The sequence below is a fragment of the Leiobunum rupestre genome, chromosome 2 (assembly GCF_980474605.1).
Source record: "Leiobunum rupestre chromosome 2, qqLeiRupe1.1.hap1, whole genome shotgun sequence".
In the NCBI taxonomy this organism is placed as follows: domain Eukaryota; kingdom Metazoa; phylum Arthropoda; class Arachnida; order Opiliones; family Sclerosomatidae; genus Leiobunum; species Leiobunum rupestre.
This window is the reverse complement of record NC_143385.1, coordinates 26,328,940-26,347,925: the sequence shown is the minus strand read 5'-3', so window position 1 is coordinate 26,347,925 and position 18,986 is coordinate 26,328,940. Positions and strand designations below refer to the sequence as shown.

Sequence of the window (18,986 nt, the reverse complement as noted above, 5' to 3'; positions counted from 1 at the left end):
AAACCGCCAAATTATACTATGCGATTAAATTGTTTCTTATACTATTCCAGAATTCCTATAAAAGTTCCAGTTGGTTTATCGGTGTTCAAAAACGAGATCTTACCAATCACGAGGTCCATGGCGGATGATAGGTTTCGCGACATTGTACAGTTTCGTCATCAACCCAGAGGAGGACATTTTGCGCCGTTGGAAGAACCCGAGATTTTCGCCAAGGATGTCATTGATTTCGTCACCGCAAATGAACGTCGAAATGAAAATTGGAATAAACCATTCATTTGTCCGAAGGTAACTCAAAGATCAACGACATTTGCTGAGATAAACGAATAAAATATGTTTGTTTACTTAAATAGGTCAATGGATGTTGCGATTTGAACAGTTAATTAAATATCATAGCCGTAAATCGAAGATACAAATTTAAAAACCCAAATTTAAAAAAAAAGTAAAATGATTTTGTTTTAAATCTACAGTTATGACAAAAGTAAACCAAAAATTAAATTGCATGAAAATCCAGTTAAAAATACTTGGGAAAATCAATTAATGAAGCGGCCTAATGAAAAAAAGCTCGAGCAGTCTCATTCCGAATTTCTTTCACCAGTCAGGCTGCTAAAGGATCTTCCCTACATGCTATTTAAAAATTTTTGACTTGCTAAAAGTTATTTTTAAATAAAAAATAATTTTAATTATTTAGAAAATAGACCAGCCCACAATTCATTTCAATGGGAAATGAGTGTGTGGCTTCTGATATTTTAGTTGTAATGAGCAGTATTTTCATAAAATAAACAATGACTTTCATAACTAACATCAAATCAAAAGTCGACTGTAGATTTTTCTGGCTTTACTAAGGTAAATATTAAAACATCCAACACTAAGATCAAATAAACTTTAATATGAATTCACATTTAATTGGCTTTTATCTCACGAAACTAATCACAATGAATAGCAAATTTCACTGAAAAAAAGAAATAATTATAATTAAAATGATAAATAATAATAATAACTGAATTATCGTGATTTCAACAAAGATGATAATTTCTTACCACCCTCCTACGCATTGTTACCCGGCCACCTGAATTAATGACTTTAAAATTGGCTTGATGACTTAAGCCAAAGGTGGTGCCTTGGGTATTAGTCTAGCTGATTATTATTATTATTATTTTTTTCAATAACGTGCGGGTGTTCTTGTGCTTCAAAGGGCGGGTTTTGTAAGAAAATGAAAAGATTGACCAATTAGGTTCGGCACTAAGATTCTACTACTCGTCTATTGAAAGAGGGCGCCTCGACACCGAGCTGTGGAAAAAAAACCAAGGCGGGGACGGGAAACAACAGCGGAACGAAAACGGCCAAACTGGCCCCTTACATAAGCCGTGTTCACACTATACACTTTGGAACCGTTTTTAAACGGTTTCGAAAGCTAAAATTGAACATTTTCGGAGTCAACTGTATTAATAGCCATACGATAAATACATTCGACAGCAAAATTTTACAATTTGTACTTTCGAAATCGTTTTAAAACGGTTCCAAAGTGTCTAGTGTGAACGCGGCTTTAGTGGTTTCCCGAAATTTCTCTCTGCTTTCGTTTCCACAGCCCGGTAGCATCACAATACAAATATAATGCAAATAAAGAAAATCACATAATTTTATAGAAAGGCATTTACATTTGGATTACAATTAAATACAATAAGATTAAGTTGAGTAAAAATAATATAAACATTAGAATAATCTCACGCGAAATAATCAACAACCTATATGACGAAAAATATATTTGGATAGTTTTTCTTCGACTTTCTTTTGAGAAAACCGCGGGAACTTAAGAAAGAACCCATTTGTAGTAAATGTGAGTGCCACAATTTTATATAAACCATGGCTATTATGAAATAATAATTTTTATTAAATATATTTTTTTGAAGAAAAAATTTTCTTAAAAAGGCCCTAAAAACTCTTTTCGAGAAAATGGATTTATTTTCAGTCTAATTAAAATAATGGTGGAGCTTTCCGTTTCTACCCCAAAGGGACATGCTTTATGTTGAGACAATACACGAGCATCATTATCTAACTAACACCTGGAAAAAGATGATTTGGAAAGAAAACGTCACCGAACTATGATTCTATCGCATCAGAAGACAAAGGTTTTAGGGGTCAATGAGAAAATGGGCTGATTGAATTTTCTAAGAAGAAAAGAACATGTTTCGAGAGCCTCAAGTGGATTTCAAGCAACGCTAATAATCGTCTCAACATTATTCGTTCTTGTTCTAGCTTTCAATGATAATTCCAGGAAACTTTCAAATCCACATCTAAAGCAAAATGACGATTTAAAGACATCTTTATACAGTCTTGAAGACGAAGTGCAAGTATTGGTCGTCCAATAAATCATGACGTTAGTCAGTAAATCATCCAAATTGAACTTCCTGGTCAGACCACAGTCATGGAGGTCTCTGTTTCCCAAATTAGTGCCGACAGCAGTGGTGTAGCCAGGATTTTGTTTTTTTGGGGGGGGGGGGGGGCACGCCATTGAAAAAAAAAGTAAAAAAATAAAAATATCTGTACGTACAACCATACGTTTCGGGGGGGGGGGGGGCATGTGCCCCATGTGCCATCTTTTGAGTCACACATTGCTGTGCCTTTAAAGAAAACAATAGTTCATAAAACGAAATCTATTGAATGATGGCTCTATCAAAGCTTCATTATGGGAGAAATAAAATGGCTTAAATAAAATGAAGAACAAAAGCGTTTTAGTAAACTTGGAGGGTGAAATCTAATTTTTATTGGTATGAAAGATCAGATAAAAATAAGTTTAGAAATAAAACGAATAAGCATTACTCTCTAATTGACTTCGATAGTCGTTGGCCTATCCTCCTCAAATTTTCAGTTGCATTTCAGCCGCAGACCGCGCAATTTGTTTGGAATAGGCGAAACTATAAAGTAAATTTGGTCTTAACTAACTTGTTAAAATGGAAAAAAAATCACATGACTACCAATTCACAGCCAACTTCAATTCGGAAACTCGTCTTCATAGTTGGCCGTGCGACGTTAAAGAAAAAAAAAATATTCCAACCAAATACTGCAGACAGCTTATGAAATTTCCGTGAAGACCTAGAACCCTGAATAAAGAAAAATATTGCAATCAGGATTCAGTCTCAGGTAAATGATTTAGTGGTTTGACTTTCATTGCACAGAAAATATTATATTGTTTAGATTTGTATTACCTGTTTGAATAGAAAAATCTCATAGTCGTAGTGGCAATGCTGCCTCAGTCGGTTCCCTGAACTTAGAAATTGTCGTATTTCAAAGATGACATTAACTTTACAAATACTCTTGCTGCAGCTTCCACATTAAATCCTGCAATACGACAAAGTGCTTAATAAATATCTTGCGAAACTACTATAGTTACACACGGTCTATTCAGTGTACTCGAAAATGTAATTAACACATTTTATTGTATTCGGTAAAAAACAAGTTGGAGGAACATTAATGAAGAAGGGGCTGGAGGAAGGAGTAGGAGGAACGTTTTGGATGAAAATTAATGAAGAAAGTGCATGAGTAACCTTTATGAGGAATTTGTAAGAGGAACGAGTAGGAGTAACACGAAGGAGGAACATTTATCAAGAAGGTGCAGGAGCAACGTGTAGGAGGCACCAAGGAGGGTGTAGGAGGAACGAGTAGGAGTAACATGAAGGAGGAACATTAAACAAGAAGGTGCAGGAGCAACGTGCAGGGGGAAGGAGTAGAACTAAATTGTTGGAAGAACCTCTAGGAGGAAAGTGTACTAGGATCCTGTAGGACAATCTTATTGAAGGAGCCTGTAGAAAATATGTGTAAGAGGAACGTTTAGGAGGAATCTGTATGATGAATTTGTTAAAAGAACTTTCTGGAAGAATTTGTAGGAGTAACTTGTTGGAGAAACCAGTAGGAGGAAAAAGTAGACGTAACTTGTAGTAGGAACCTGTAGGAGGGACATGTTTGAGGAACTTGTTGCGGGAACACAATGGATAAAACTGTAGGAGGAACGTTTAGTATAAACCGTACGTTCATTATTAATCTTACGTTATACCTATGAATTATACAGCGGAGCCTATAATCTTTCTGATAACTATGAAAAATGTCCCAACTGTTCAACTTATTTTATAGCTTTGGTTTTATTGGAAATAAACATTTTATAGAACGCTGGTTTAAGAATGTATTTATTTGCCCTTTGGAGAATCAATTTGTTGAGACACGGTTTTCCAATATACTCTTGCAACGTCTAGAGGTCGGCGTTTCGATAAAAATTAACCGTTTATTTGGATAATATCCATAAACAAAAATTATCCAAAAAATAATCAGTTATTTTTGGCTTTTTCCCATATTAAAACGTTTCTATCCATGGATAATATCCATGGATAAACGGTTAACCGCAATTTTTATGATTAATCGAAATTTTGCCAGTTAATTTATCTGCTCCGCCGATCTCTAGCAACGTCAATCAAATCGGCCCTAAATCTGGCGTCTTCCGACGTGATTGAATCAAGAGTGTGGCGTTTTTTCTTACTGCGTCTTGGGACGAAGGCGAAACTTAACCGTGGTGTCCACGGATCGTACTATCATATTCATTCTACGTATATATAACTACATTCTTGGCTGTTTGTTAAATACTTATAGTAGGTATTGTTTACACTCGTCACTCGTGTCATTTTAAGCACATTTGTGTCCAGGTGGTTACCTACCAACTTTATGCGGCGCTTCTGAGTGACCATAGCCGGGTATTGAAGAGCAAATTACATCGTATACAATATCTTCATTCGGAGATGCAAGAATTGGAATAACTTTCGTGAACTCCAAAAAATGAATTGGGCCAACCACGAAACAACAAAATTGGTATTACCAGTATATTCTGGAATAGAAAACAACTATTTGGGGATTTTTTACCATGGATTAACTATAGCTTTGTTTGTTGGTAGTTTCATATTTTCCCTGGGTATCTCTCGTTCCTAGCCCTGGTTTAATGGATCCCAGAAACTACTTATCGTAAAAGAAGGCGTTCTTAACTCAAAGCTAGCATCTTTTTTCACTAAGGTACATCATTTATTCTAATCGTGATTCTTAAATACAATGCACGTATAAATTGCGATTATTTTTTGTATGCTAACTCTTATATATTTATTAGATTTGGCCAAGCGCAATTTCACGCTTACTCTAACAGTAACCAAACGAGGGAAAGTAGTCAAATCATGTGACCACTGTTCGTTTTCCTTTTTGTCAAATACGCGTGCACTTACAAGGAGACGACCCGATGTGTTACGCACCGATTTCGTTCAAACTCGGGGGATTCGTAGACCTTCATGTAACTTGAAAAATCCTAAAGGGAATTTATTCAATGGGTTACGGTTTTGCCATGGCAACAAAAAATGTTTTTGACAACATAAAATTGAAATATTTCCTATTTAAGCCATATCGGTTCATTTTCATCAATTTGGTTCAAATTGATCAAAATGTGATCAATTTTGATTTTTTTCGTCAATTTTTAATTCTTTTTATATTTTTGGTATTTTAAAACTTTTAAATTTTATAAAATCTTTCACAGGGGGGACCCTGGGAATAGGTCCAAATCCCATGTTATTTTCAAAGGGTAAATTTCCATTTTATGTTGTCAAAAACATTTTTCGTTGCCATTGTAAAACCGTTGCCCATTGAATAAATTCCCTTTAGGATTTTTCAAGTTACATGAAGGTCTACCAATCCCCCGAGTTTGAACAAAATGGGTGTGTAACACCTCGGGTCGTCTCCTTGTTAGTGAAGGACTTTTAATCTTATATTTTATGAAACCAGATCTGTATCCGAAGTATCTGAATGAAAATTATACATAATGTACTAATGACTTGTAAAGTAAGTGACCAAACTATAATGGACTAACTGGAAATGGATGAAATGGGTACTTTGTAATCACTGTGAGCCCGTGTAGGGTGCCATGGCAATAAAGTTGTAGAGCACTGTCGACTATGTACAAAAAAATTCACATGAAAAAAGACAAATTTTTAACGAAAATACGAGGGGATAAAAGTAGTTTAGAAATGGGCGGAGTCTCAAAAAATATCTTAATCGAAAGAGTCTTGTTTAAGAAAAAAGTGTTATTGGGTTATTGTTGGCAAGGCTTAATGTCGTGAATTAAAACCTTGCATTTTAAGAAAACGTCTTTAATTAACACACTTCACTAACTTTTCGATTTGAAACTAACCTTACGACTGGCTACTGTACACAATCTCTAGGAATCTGTGATTCTTATTGTCATTAATAAATAGTTATTATATCTCTTTGCTGTAATTTTTAAATTAGTTATTATATCTCTTTGGTGTAATTTTTAAATTAGCTATTATATCTCTTTGGTGTAATTTTTAAATTAGTTATTATGTATCTTTGGTGTAATTTTTACATTAGCTATTATATCTCTTTGGTGTAATTTTTAAATTAGTTGTTATATCTCTTTGGTGTAATTTTTAAATTAGTTATTATATCTCTTTGGTGTAATTTTTAAATTAGTTATTATACCTCTTTGGTGTAATTTTTAAATTAGCTATTATATCTCTTTGGTGTAATTTTTAAATTAGTTATTATATCTCTTTGGTGTAATTAGATGTTATAGTTTTGGACAAAAATGCCTGGGCCGATCAAATAACACACCCTGTATACAAACTATACCCACAAAACATAATTTCAATGAGCTACAAAAGCGCTGAATTCAGAATTTGTAGCAGACGAATATTTTAACAAAATTCTGAGAGAAAAAGGGCTGTAAATGAGTAACTTAGTTCAGCGTTTGTCAATAAGTACCTGAAAGACCCGTTGACCACGACTTCTCCCATGAGGTAATCAGTTATTTTTAAATTTTTCATACTTTTTCGCGATAAGTACACCATAAATAGCACTGTCCAAATCCGATTTTAGAACTGCAAATCCGATTTTAGAACTGCCTAAAACTGCCAGAACCGCCCACTATTTGAGGCCCTGTTGCAATGAAATTTTCAGCGATTAGGAGTTCAAAAGTGCGTCATTTTCCCATGGTTAGAAATCTACTAACATTCCAATAAGTTACTTTGATTTGATTTAAATTAAATCGCTGGTTTAATTAAAATAAACCAAAACTTGACAAAACTGATTGGAATGTATAATAATTTAATTAATTGGTTAGTTGTCCTTTTACTCCAAAGAGTGATATTAGAAGAATGTACGGAAGCCACCTCTGGTGGCGCTTCTTTTGCCCCACCAGTCGAAGGATTGAATCGGAGGTGGTACCGGGTCTCTGATCCAATGAGGAAAGATGAAGTAGACGAATGACCCCGAGAGCAAGCCCAGAAACAAGTTGGCAAGCTTGCCAAAATATACCTCTCCTCGGAAGAGTTTTAAATTTTCAGTGAAGCGTAACTGTATCCGTGGTTCTGCGGTAGAATGCTCACCTGACGTGCAGGAGAGCTTGGGTTCGAATCCCGCCCGGTACTAACGCAAATTAAAGATATTTATACTACACCCAATGACAACACAAAACGGGTTCTTAGAATTAGGGAAAAACCTTTTCCCTAATTCTAAGAAACTGCGTACGCAGCGGTTACCATTTGCCCCGAAAATGCAGGCCTGACAAACAGACCCATAGACAGACAGACACGGTGGTTGTATAACCCCTCCTAGGGTACAAAGTACCCTCGGAGAGGTAATAAAATCAACGCTGTCATCTTCGACATTATTTTTCACTCTACAAACCATATTCGTTAAAATATTAGACTATTTATTGCAATTAAATGATTGCAAGATATATTGAAAGACGTCGTTTTGAGTATGAAATGGCTGAAGCTAAGGCAGATTTTATATGAGTGGTTCCATGATTTGGTTTAAATTTTGGTTACAAACTTTGCAATCCCTGTAGTCTTTTATAATTTTATTGGTCTTTCATATTCAGTTTTATTGTTTAAGATATGGAAGTTTAACTTAAATATATATTTTTTACTGTTCTTTCTTCGAGTGTTTGCTTAATTTAAAATTTGATTTGCTGTACATTTACTGAAAATTTCACAAAATGTGGCTAATTTCCTCAAATATCTGTGACCTTTTGGGAAATTTAACGTACTCTATTCCCCACTTCAGCTCATCTCAGGTTTTAAACGAAAAATTGTTATCAGTTAAATAACGACATTTCACTGGTTGTGAAAATATTTCATTTATACTATTGCTATGATTTAAAATTTAATCTCTTATCGTAGGTCCCCTTAGCTCAATACAACAAATCGACCTTTTGGCTGGCGATTTAGGATAATTCAAATTAAAAAAGAAACGATATTTTATTTTTCTAAAAATAATAGCTTTTTTGTTATAATTTTCAGATTTTGTGTTTAGAATTTTTTTGTTGCAGTTAATTTTTATATTAAAACATCTGGAATTATTATGAATTTATAATACTGTATGATTTTTGATCATTTATTAGAATAAGATCTTTCTTTCCAAAATTATCGAAACAAATCGTTCCAAATATCTAATTAAATAACCGTATAATAACATTTATTTGCCCTCCCAAACAATTTTAATTTACCAAAAACAAAACGTATAATTTACAAAAATCAAAAATAAAATTTACCAAATCAAAAAATTCAATTTACGAAGTACAAAACATCCAATTTACAAAATACAAATTAAACAATTCACTAAAATCCAAAAATTAAATTTAACTCCTGTCTTGTACCTTCGAAGACACATCACATTCGAACGAATTCCATTTAAACCATTTTTCGCCGTGGACTCCAGGAAAATTGTGGGGGTTTGAAATTTCAAACTAGAGAGTGATATAGGGAAACCACCGAAAAAAGATAGCAAAAAATAGTCCTAACCTAACCATACCTTACTCTGCGAATTCAAATAAAGCTAATTCAAAGTCAATTAAACCTAATCAACCGAAAACCCAATTGTGCTTCGACTCAATGGGAGTACCCCACAATTAATTTTGATTTTTAAAATAGGACAGACAACTTTGTATTTTGATAAACATCCTTATTAATGCTTAAAAATGTTTGTTATTGATAAAGGGAAAAACTATCATCAAACGCCGATTGAGTTTATCTCGCTTTTGTTTTGTTCTGATTTGACAATCTCATTGATAAAAAAGTCGACCTCAAAAATCACCGAAACTAATTTACAAGGAAATTAGAAAAATAGTGCTGAGCAACAATAGTATCAAAGTACATTTCTGACGCAATTCAATATATTTATTGATAGTATAACATAAATCGCTTAGAAGTATTTGTTGTATAAAACGTGGATCAGTATTTACCATTTTCATAATTGTTATTATCAAGATAATTAAATTAGTGTTTCGAAGAGCAAAGCCTTAGCCACTTTTATTTAACTTGCTAAAAGAGTTTGGACTTCTTGAAAAGTTGAGTATTGACCAAACAAAGTCCAATTTTAGTGCTCCTAACTTAAAATCAGACGGTAATCAATTTCACCTTTGACGAATAATAACTGGACTCGAAACCAAGCAAAATCCCCTCTTTCACAATTTACATCGCCCGTCAGCGCTCCTACCGAGAGAATCAAAATATTTTATATCCAAATACCAAACACGCGCGTAAAAATATCAGATGACCCGCATTCCGTCGTCTGCTCTGTTGTTTTTGACAGAAGTGAGGCTTTCGGAATTTTAATAGGCTTTAGAATATTCAGTAATAATTGTATTGAAATAAAAATGAAAGTGTTATGAGTTAATCAATTTAAATAAGAAGTTTGCTTTAATGTTTTTGCATATATAGTTTGTGTGAAGGTTTAAATAGATTATAAATTTAAAAATAATTAGTCAAAACGGAAATAAAGGTGTAAGCTTTGACGACAGGGACAAGCTAAGAACGCTAGGCCTAACGTCATCCACTAATATTGGGCACGTGTTTAGTATTTCCAATTCTTGACACTACGGCAATACAAACGGCGCTGCCGTAAAAGCACCTAGCGCGCCATTAGGTTTTGGGTCCAGTAATTATTCGTCCAAGATTTCACTAGTAAGGTCGGCTTCTTTGCTTGGTATGACTATCCCTGTTAGATATTTAACTAACAATTGTAAGATCGCAATATTTAAAAGGGTCCACAATCTGGGGCGTCTGCCACGATGGTTGAGCTGTAAGTATAAAGGAGGCCGTGCACACTTTTTCACTTTGCATTTTTTCTAGTTACGTTTCTTTCTTTAAACGGTGAACCAGGATCGGTTAAACCTAAATAAAAGCTTCGAAAATTTAGGGCTTCCACTGCCACATCATTACCGATACCAAAGTGATAATCAATTTAAAATCGTAGTATTTAATGTTTCAAATTTTAGATTTAATATATCTGATCTACTTTACACTTTAAAAAAGGCCACATGCGTTTTATTATCCAACTCAGTCTAAAATCTTGAAAGATTCTTCGTTATTAAATATTTTATAATAACCAATTTAAAGAGTAAATTTTTAATTATTTAACGATTTAACCATTTATTGAGTTTACTTAATTTCTTCGCTATCAATTAATGGACGAAAACAATAAAACACGTTAGTTTCATCATCAAAAAATTCAATATTTTTCAATTTGTAACAAGGATTCAAATCATTTTACCATTTTTATCGTATTTATAAAATCCCTGTCCAGATTTCCTACCGAACTTTCCTTCGGACACCATTTTCTCGATAATTTTAACGGGTTCAAAGACCGGATTCCCTTTAAACTTTTGACTCCAATCTTCCATAATATTTTTGGCCAAATCAAGACCAGTATAGTCCTTTAATTCGAACGGGCCCATGGGGTATCCGGCCCCCAACTTCATGGCGGTATCAATGTCCTCGAAGGTCGCGTCTCCTCGTTCGTACATCCTCATGGCTTCGGCGCCGTACGGTATCAAGAGGCGGTTGACGATAAAACCCGGAGTGTCTTTGCAGGTGACGGTCACCTTGCCTAAATTTGAACCGAACTCCATTAACTTTCGGTACGTTTCTTCGCTTGTTTCTGGTATACGAATTACCTCCAGTAGCTTCATCATGGGAACCGGGTTGAAGAAGTGCAGTCCTCCGAAGCGGTCCTGCCGTTTGGTGACCGACGCGATATCGCCAATGCTCAAAGACGAAGTGTTACTAGCGAATATGGTCGACGGCGGCGCAAGGGCGTCGATTGAGGAAAACACCATATGCTTAATGTTAATGCTCTCGGTTATGGCTTCGATTACAATGTCGGCGTTCTTGACGGAGGATCTCAATTCTGTGGATAAAGTCAATCTGGACAAAGATTGTTCGACGAATTTCCTTCCTTCGTCAATATTATTTCCGTATTTCTTCTTAGCGATTCTAGTGAGGCTTCTCATAATGCTGGTCTTCGACTCTTTTAGCAAATCCGGAGATACTTCGACCAAGGACACTGTGTGTCCCGTTTGAGCAGCCACTTGGGCAATCCCGGAGCCCATCAGACCACCGCCAATTACCACGACTTTGCTGATGGAAGCATTTCCTCTACGGATTATATTGTAGTTGATACAATTTGTTTTGCATAACGTGTCTGCCGAACGACCAAGTACGCGGCCCCAAACAGAAAATGCCATTTTCATTTGATCCCTGTAAAATTACAATAAAAGTAATATAAATATAAAGATGTCTCCATAATCTTAATTTAAATAAACTAATAGATAAATATACAAAGAAATGCTTTTACAACCCAAAAGTGCCCAAATGTGTATCCCGATCTTTAAAATGACGATCTTCGACCATCTAAAATGGTGATCTCGACTTTGAAAAACATGGGGTAGGTACATTTGTTCGTATTTCAATCGTCCGAACGGTGGAACAAATGTTCGAATTTCATACGTCCGAACCGCCGAAATAACAAATGTTTCAATTGTACGAATTGGACAATTTGTTTGTTTCATTCATCCGAATCGGTAGCATCACTTGTCCGAATTCTGTCGCTAAATTTGTATTTCTTATTGGTGTTTTTTTTGGTTCGGATTATTTTTAGTGCAAGAATTAAAAATAAAAAACTACATTGTAAATATCGTTGTTTTTTCAAGTTGTTTTTTCTTAATTGCTCCTATATCTATATATTGTATATTTTACTTCATATTCGTCTTAATATCGATCAATGTTGTGGATATTTTAGGTTAGGTTAGGTTAGGTTCACGTTAATGTTACTATTTTCTTATATTAACAATATTTAAAAAAAAACTATTCCTAATGTTCGAAAACACGGAAAAACGATTATTTGAACAAATGAAATTCGCTAGTAAAGTTAACATAAATTGAAGGACTAAATCACCAACAAAAGTTGTTTCGGACATACGATACTGTTTTCCGGCATTCAGACAAATGATCATTCGGACATTTGTACCACCGTTCGGACGAATGAAATTCGAACAAATGTACCCAAATCGAGAGCATACTAAAATATCATTTAAGACTAAATAACTCTCGATCTTCAAAATACACATATTTTAAATTATAATTGAGGACACTGTTTTGAAAATCTGTATCTTCTAAAGAGAAAAGGCGAACGAACTTACCGTTGTTCAAGAGCTGACTTTGTGTTTTGAGATTACATGCGTACTCGTGGATTGTCCAGAATGTTTAGAAAAGGTACTACCACAGATCATTAAAGCCGTCAACTGCATCGTTATCTCCTCGTCAAAGTCTTTTCACTACTATTACGAATACACCGTCACGGCCAATAAAGCGATAAAAAGAGTAAAGGTCGCACTGAAGCGTACGTGTCGATAAGCGCTTACATCATATTTCACTAAATCACTCGTAAATAAGCCTCTGTATAACATTTGCCAAGAAAATATTTTCAGAGAAATCTTAATTCGACGGAACATCCAATTAGTGGACCGTAAATGAAAAAAGCCTCGTTCACACTAGACACTTTGGAAAAGTTTTGAAACGGTTTCGAAAGATCAAATTGAAAATTTTCGGTGTCAGCTGTATTAATAGGTATACGACAAATACATTTGACGCCAAAATTTTTCAATTTGATCTTTCGAAACGGTTTAAATCGTTTTCAACGTGTTTAGTGTGAACGCGGCTAAGAATATGTTATTCCTTTACGTGCTCAATATTTGTTTTGCGCGTGAAAACACGTCACAATGTTAGGATATTTAAGCTGCTGAATATGCCTACTTTACTCGTCGTAGGTCAACGCCAAGAGCTGGGCTCGAGCTCACCTTACTTAGTGGCCGGGTCTTGGGCTCGAGCTCGCAATCTAAATTTACTCGCCGATGTGAAGTCTCGAGCTCAGTAGATTTAAAACCTACAAACTATCTCGAGCTCGTACTCACTGTAGTTATAAATATAGGGGCAGTCTCGGGCTCGCACTCACTATATTTACAAATCGTCGGCTGGTCTAAGGCTTGGGCTCACTATGTTTTAAAATTACTAAAGGCTCAAGCTCGAGCTCGATGTTTCAAAATACTCAAACAAGCTCGGGATCCCTATATTGTAGCTCTGCTCAACATGATAGAACTAAAACCTTTCGACGGCTCTGGACAATAGAGTTCGCTAAATTATAAAAATTTAGTGCAATTTAGTGCTCACAGTAATATCACAAATCAAATCCTGACACCAGATCAAATTATTGAAGAGGCAGCACCAAACACGTTTCTGTATTATGTTAGGACGCCATTTCTAAACATTTTAGGATTTAAACAGGAAGCAAGAACCAGTGAATCAGTGATTCCAGATGTTAATGAGCTCACTCGTGAAATTTTTATAAAAAATTTATATTTCAATTTTAAAAACTAAAATATTTATTACTTAAAGTGTTGGTTGCACGAAATTTTAGCTATGGCTAATTAATGATTCATTAGGAAGAGCAAACAGTTTATAGGAAGTACAGAATATTTCATCAAAATCGGTTAAGTGGTCTTTTAATTATTATAAAAAGAAGTCGAAAAGGTGGAAATCGAGTTTTTCGGCGAATTTCTAGACTTCTAAAATTCTTCTCGGCACCCATGACGTCAGAAAATGCGAAGTGTATCATTGGCTAATTGTCTGTAATACATCTCTTTACATCTGTAATTAAAAGCAGGTTGATTTAAAACCCAGGAAAGAGTCCTACGCAGTAGTAATTGAAATAGGCATACACAAGCCTACGTAGTAGAAAAACGATATGAAACCGAAGGTTACTTGTAAATTCTTTTTTAAACGCCGCGTAGCGCCCGCGTAAAAAAAATATTTTTTATTTCGATAATAAGCCTAATATTATGATTAAAAACCTCTGGTTTGAAAACTTCTACAAGTAAACAGAATCCCTCCACTTCAGTTCCTTCTATTTTAGGATTAAAACTACAGCTTTGATTTGGCCCAAATTGCTCGTGCTACGGAGAAGAGAAATTCGCCGAAAATTTCCGGATTTTGGGGAGCGAAAAAGGTCAGTTTCGGACTCAAAGTTAATACACTTAGGCTTGGAAATTTGTTTCGACAATGACATTTTTGGAAAGAGAACGTCCAGAGCTTCAAAACAAGCCCGCATTCATTCGTTTTTATTACTATCGATTTTTCGTGCAACCAACACTTTAATATAAAATCTAGGTCTACAAAAAAATTTCGATAGCTCAAGACCTCAAGTTGCTCAACCCATTTTTCATCGTACAATTTATTTATAAAGTCACCCAATTATTGTTTTTGACCTCCATTCCGGCATCACTGGCACACCTTCAAGACAGTCGGAGGCGGTCAGGCAGCCCTGGGCCCGGGAATCCAGACGGTGCTAGGCCGCGCTAGCTTCTAACGCTTTTTGGCCTAAATAATTTTCGAACGTGGACTTAGGGCTAAGCAATATCGCAAATTGGAAGAAGTTCGAGCTCATACTCAGATACGTGAACCGTATTCAAATCGGTCTTGCGCTCGGCTCAATCGTAATAGTGAGTTGAGCTCTAGCTCACCTCACATATGAAAACTACCAAAATCAGCCTCGACCTTGGGCTCAAGTATTATGAAGGGCTTAAGTTTGAGCTTTAGTACGTTAATTTTTAACACGGGCTTGGGCTCGAGTTCCAAGTAATGTGAATCATGAAATGGGTTCAAGCTTGAGCTCGAAGTTATTTGTATTTTAACAGGGACTCAAGCTCGGGATCACTAGTTAGAATATTCGTTCCACAATACCTCAGCTCGGGCTCAGTTTTAACGTGAAAACTTATCGGTCTCGTCTCAGGCTCACAATTTTAATTTAAAAATACCTGAGCTCGCTTTCCAGTTGAGTTCGGGCTCATGCTGTGAGCCAGAGCCCATTGACCTTTGGTACTCAGTGATGTTTTAAGATCTTCGTAGGCCCAATTTCTGAGAAGAAATTTATTAAATGGAATTCTTTCATACTCATAGACTTTCGTAGGCCCATTCGAACCTTCGTTGGCCACATAAAACCTAAGTAGGCCCTGGGCACATTGGATAAAACAGCCCTTGTAATCTAGAGATAGCGTAGCGCACAATAACGTCATTTTTAAATCAGTCAACTTACAGCAACATTTTGTGATCGCCAGGTACAATCTAAACCGTAGATTTTCAAAGCCAATGTACTAGAAATTATGCGCCTTTGAAAATCAGCTTCATGCAGTTGCGTTTCCCGTCTATAAATTTGATGCAGCATTTTTCGTTAAGGAGTGGAAAGTGACATCATATCCCGTTAACGAAGTGTCGTTGAAATTTCCATAATGGCATATTTTTTAGTGATTTATTTATATTGATTTCCATTAATCAGATCTAGCAATTAATTAGGAAGTATTATTTCGCAGAGCGTAGAAGTACAAACTATCCATTCTATGGTTCTTGTTGCTTGGGCCAAAGGCAGCGATAACGTGCGAAGATGAGAAAAAATGTGTGAAGTTCTTTGCATCATGTCAATTCTGTCCTTTTGAAAAATGAAAACATGGTTACAAAAAATCTGTAAAGTGAATGCCAAATCTAGTTAGCTTGGCTCCACTGAAGTACGGATTGCAATTGACATCTTTGGTTGGCTGGCTTAACTGGTAACCGAACAACATAAAATATACATATATAGATATAAAACATTGTTAGTTTATTCTGTTTTACTTAATTCAATACGTTAATACGAACCACCAATGAATTATAATTTAAAAAGTACTAAAAATGCTGAAAGGTAAAAAAAAAGTCACTGAAAAAGGGGATCAAAAACCTAAACCCTTAGACAAAGTACCGAGCATAGGGTTGGACATAAGGATATTTTTTTTATTAGTCAGCCTGACTATTGAGGCTCCTTTCTTAATTTATTTAAGTAGTCACTGTATAGGGGGGGGGGTAAAAAGTAGGGGAAATAAAAACAAGAAGGACAGCCAATATTTTGCTTTACCCGTCAGAATAAAAATATTAGTTTCTTATCACAATGGCCGATCACAATTTTTTCACGACTAAGACTCTTTGACTAGTTTAAAATATTTTCATTGATAATATCATAAAATGACGCATTAATTTGGAATAGACATTCTCAATCAGAACTGGTACGAGGTTCAGTGGACTATCTGGACTCTTGATTTTCTACAAGCGTGTTGTGATTTTTTTAAATAAAATGGTATTGATAAATGAAGTATTTAGGATACGCCGTATTCGCCATTATTTATTAATATTAGGTAAATTTTTCACTAGTCAAATTGACTAGTGATCCCCCAGATTTCGATTAACTTTAGTAGTCAGAGCATTTATTTTAGTAGTCAAATGCCGATAGTGCCTTACGTTCAACCCTGGTACCGAGTGACTCGTACCAATAGGTCTTCGAGAAGCTCGCACAAAATAGGATTTTGAGTCGAAAACGAATAACTTTTAATAGTAGACCTGTTTCACTATGTTTGGGGCTCTACAGTTTTGTGCTGGGAATCTGTTGTGCTACAAACTGTAGTTAGAACCTAAGTCAAACCGATCACAGTAACAGTTAATAAAATACACAACCATGGTCCCATAAATCGATAGCTTTATACATTTGCTCTTAAAATTGGATATTTGATTTCTCTGAATCAAGATTAATTAAAGGATAAGAAATATTAAGCCCTCGTGGTTGCGTTGCAGGTTGACACAATTGGTATTTTATAAATATTGGGCATTTGATTTATCAAGAAGCATTTGGACAACATTATTAAAGTCAATGGCGCAAAACCAACAGATGTTTAATTAAAACCTGCTCAGCGAATCGCATAGAAGTAGTTATACAGAGCCGGACATACTTGTTAAATCGTTGTATTTGAAACTCGTATTTGGCAAATTGGCGGCATTTAATTACTCTGACACCGTTTGAACAAAAATTGTAAGTGATGCACGAAGAGAAAAGGATCACTAACTATGGCAGATTTGGCTTATCGAATTTAGTGCTGAAGTGCATGTTAGGCTGGCCCATCAGTGGAAGGAAGTTTCATATGGATTTGTGCGGGACATTTTGTGTTAAGTCTGCGCGTGGGGCTAAATTTGCTCTTTTCGGAATCGGAAGTCTACGTTATGTTAAGAAATTCGTTTCAAAAATTAGTTGCAAATACGCTTTTGAGTATTGTAGAACCTTTCAGATATGTCTCCGGAAATAAGACAAGAAAAATCAAAAATAATTAAAAACTGTAAATAAAAATCTTGCAATTTGAACAAAAGTGTGAAACAAATTATTAAAAATCTCCAAAACGACGATGAAATTATCATAAACAAAAGCCGACCAAGACGACCAATCGGTTACATCAGATAAACAAATTCTATAAATGATAAAACATGTAAAAACTAAAGAAAAACACTACAGACACATACCACAAAAAAGTGAAATTTTTTATAAAAGAATCAGTCAAACCCCTTAACCCACTTTTAGTCAAACGTCTAATCCCTACAAAATTCAGAACACCCCGTTTCTAAGCGCTACCCAAAACGCATAAAGATACATTAAAATTTAGACCAATTGTATCAAATAAAGACGGCTCCAACCATAAAACAGAAAAGTATTTAGCTAAAAAATACTCCCGTTTCCCGGCCAAAATGAAAATAGATCCATAAATGTAAATTTATGTCTGGGAATAGACTACCTATATTGATTTTTAAACCCCTACCCCCTACTATACTTAAGTAAACTCTTATATTAAAAAACTTTTCCAAATGTATATAAACTCTGTTAAGTTGTAAATCGAGTTCACTCTTGATAATGGTGCAATGATGGTTACCGAAACCTGGGTCGAGTTTTTTATTATTAAAAAATTTAAAAACGGTGGCACATTAGACTTATTCGTTGTCTGCATTTTGTATTGTTTGGAAATACAGAAATTATTACAATCAATTTATGCATGCAAATCAAATTACTTAAATCAGTCATAGAAGGAATTTATATGAATATTTTTAAACTTATATCGTACAATTTAACCGTGGTAACAATTATGACGTTAAAAATTTATGATTATTGATTGAAATTATGATGATATAACTTTTGGTTATCTGTATTGTACAACCTTTGTCTGACAGGTAGCTGGATTTAAAGAGTTGTAACATGAAATATATAACAATGAATATACAACGGCAATAGGGTCGGCTGGTAGTACCTAGAATAAAGATTGGAGCTTATCTAGTGACGGCATTAGTCACGTGTCCGGAAATAATAAAAAAAAAAGGAGCAGACGACAGCTCAGTAACCTAGCTCGAAATAGGGCTTTTGGCAAAATTAGGGAAATAATTGTTCATAATGACTTAAATTGGTGTGTAATTTTGTTTTCTAAAGATTTTTCTAGCACATAATTTAGCTAATATTGTTTTGGTATTAAAGGTAGAAGGAAAGGTAGTGCATGAAGGAATAAACCAAAATCATGCCTAAACGTAAGACAAGGACTAGGCCTTTACCAATTTCTAAGCGTAAGAAGTCGACTCCATCGCTTTCAAATGCTGTAATACCCAAAACCCTTTTCAAAAAGGGATTTAAAAGCAATCGGGTCGCCAAAAACTTTGCAGCATGTCTGTTAAAAGTCAAGAATTACAGTGAGAATTGATTTCTACCGTAAACAATCAATTACT

At 35.0% G+C, this 18,986-nt stretch overlaps 1 protein-coding gene and 1 pseudogene across 2 annotated transcripts in view; one reads left to right on the top strand and one right to left on the bottom strand.

Annotated features, from left to right (window-relative positions):
- LOC149956651 (epoxide hydrolase 1-like) overlaps positions 1 to 423 on the top strand; it is a 28,413-nt gene extending 27,990 nt beyond the window's left edge. The window contains exons 8-9 of the mRNA XM_090164739.1: positions 51 to 285; positions 351 to 423. Of these exons, the coding sequence (XP_090020865.1) occupies positions 51 to 285; positions 351 to 380 (265 nt within the window). The 3' untranslated portion in view covers positions 381 to 423. The remainder of the gene's footprint in view (positions 1 to 50; positions 286 to 350) is intronic.
- An 8,160-nt stretch (positions 424 to 8,583) lies between these two features.
- On the bottom strand, positions 8,584 to 12,641 carry LOC149956650 (hydroxyacyl-coenzyme A dehydrogenase, mitochondrial pseudogene; annotated as a pseudogene). Its single transcript, XR_016478192.1, has 2 exons — positions 12,521 to 12,641; positions 8,584 to 11,579 (listed from the first exon to the last, which is right to left on the bottom strand). The product of XR_016478192.1 is annotated as a hydroxyacyl-coenzyme A dehydrogenase, mitochondrial pseudogene (transcript).
- Between the last annotated feature and the right edge of the window lie 6,345 nt (positions 12,642 to 18,986).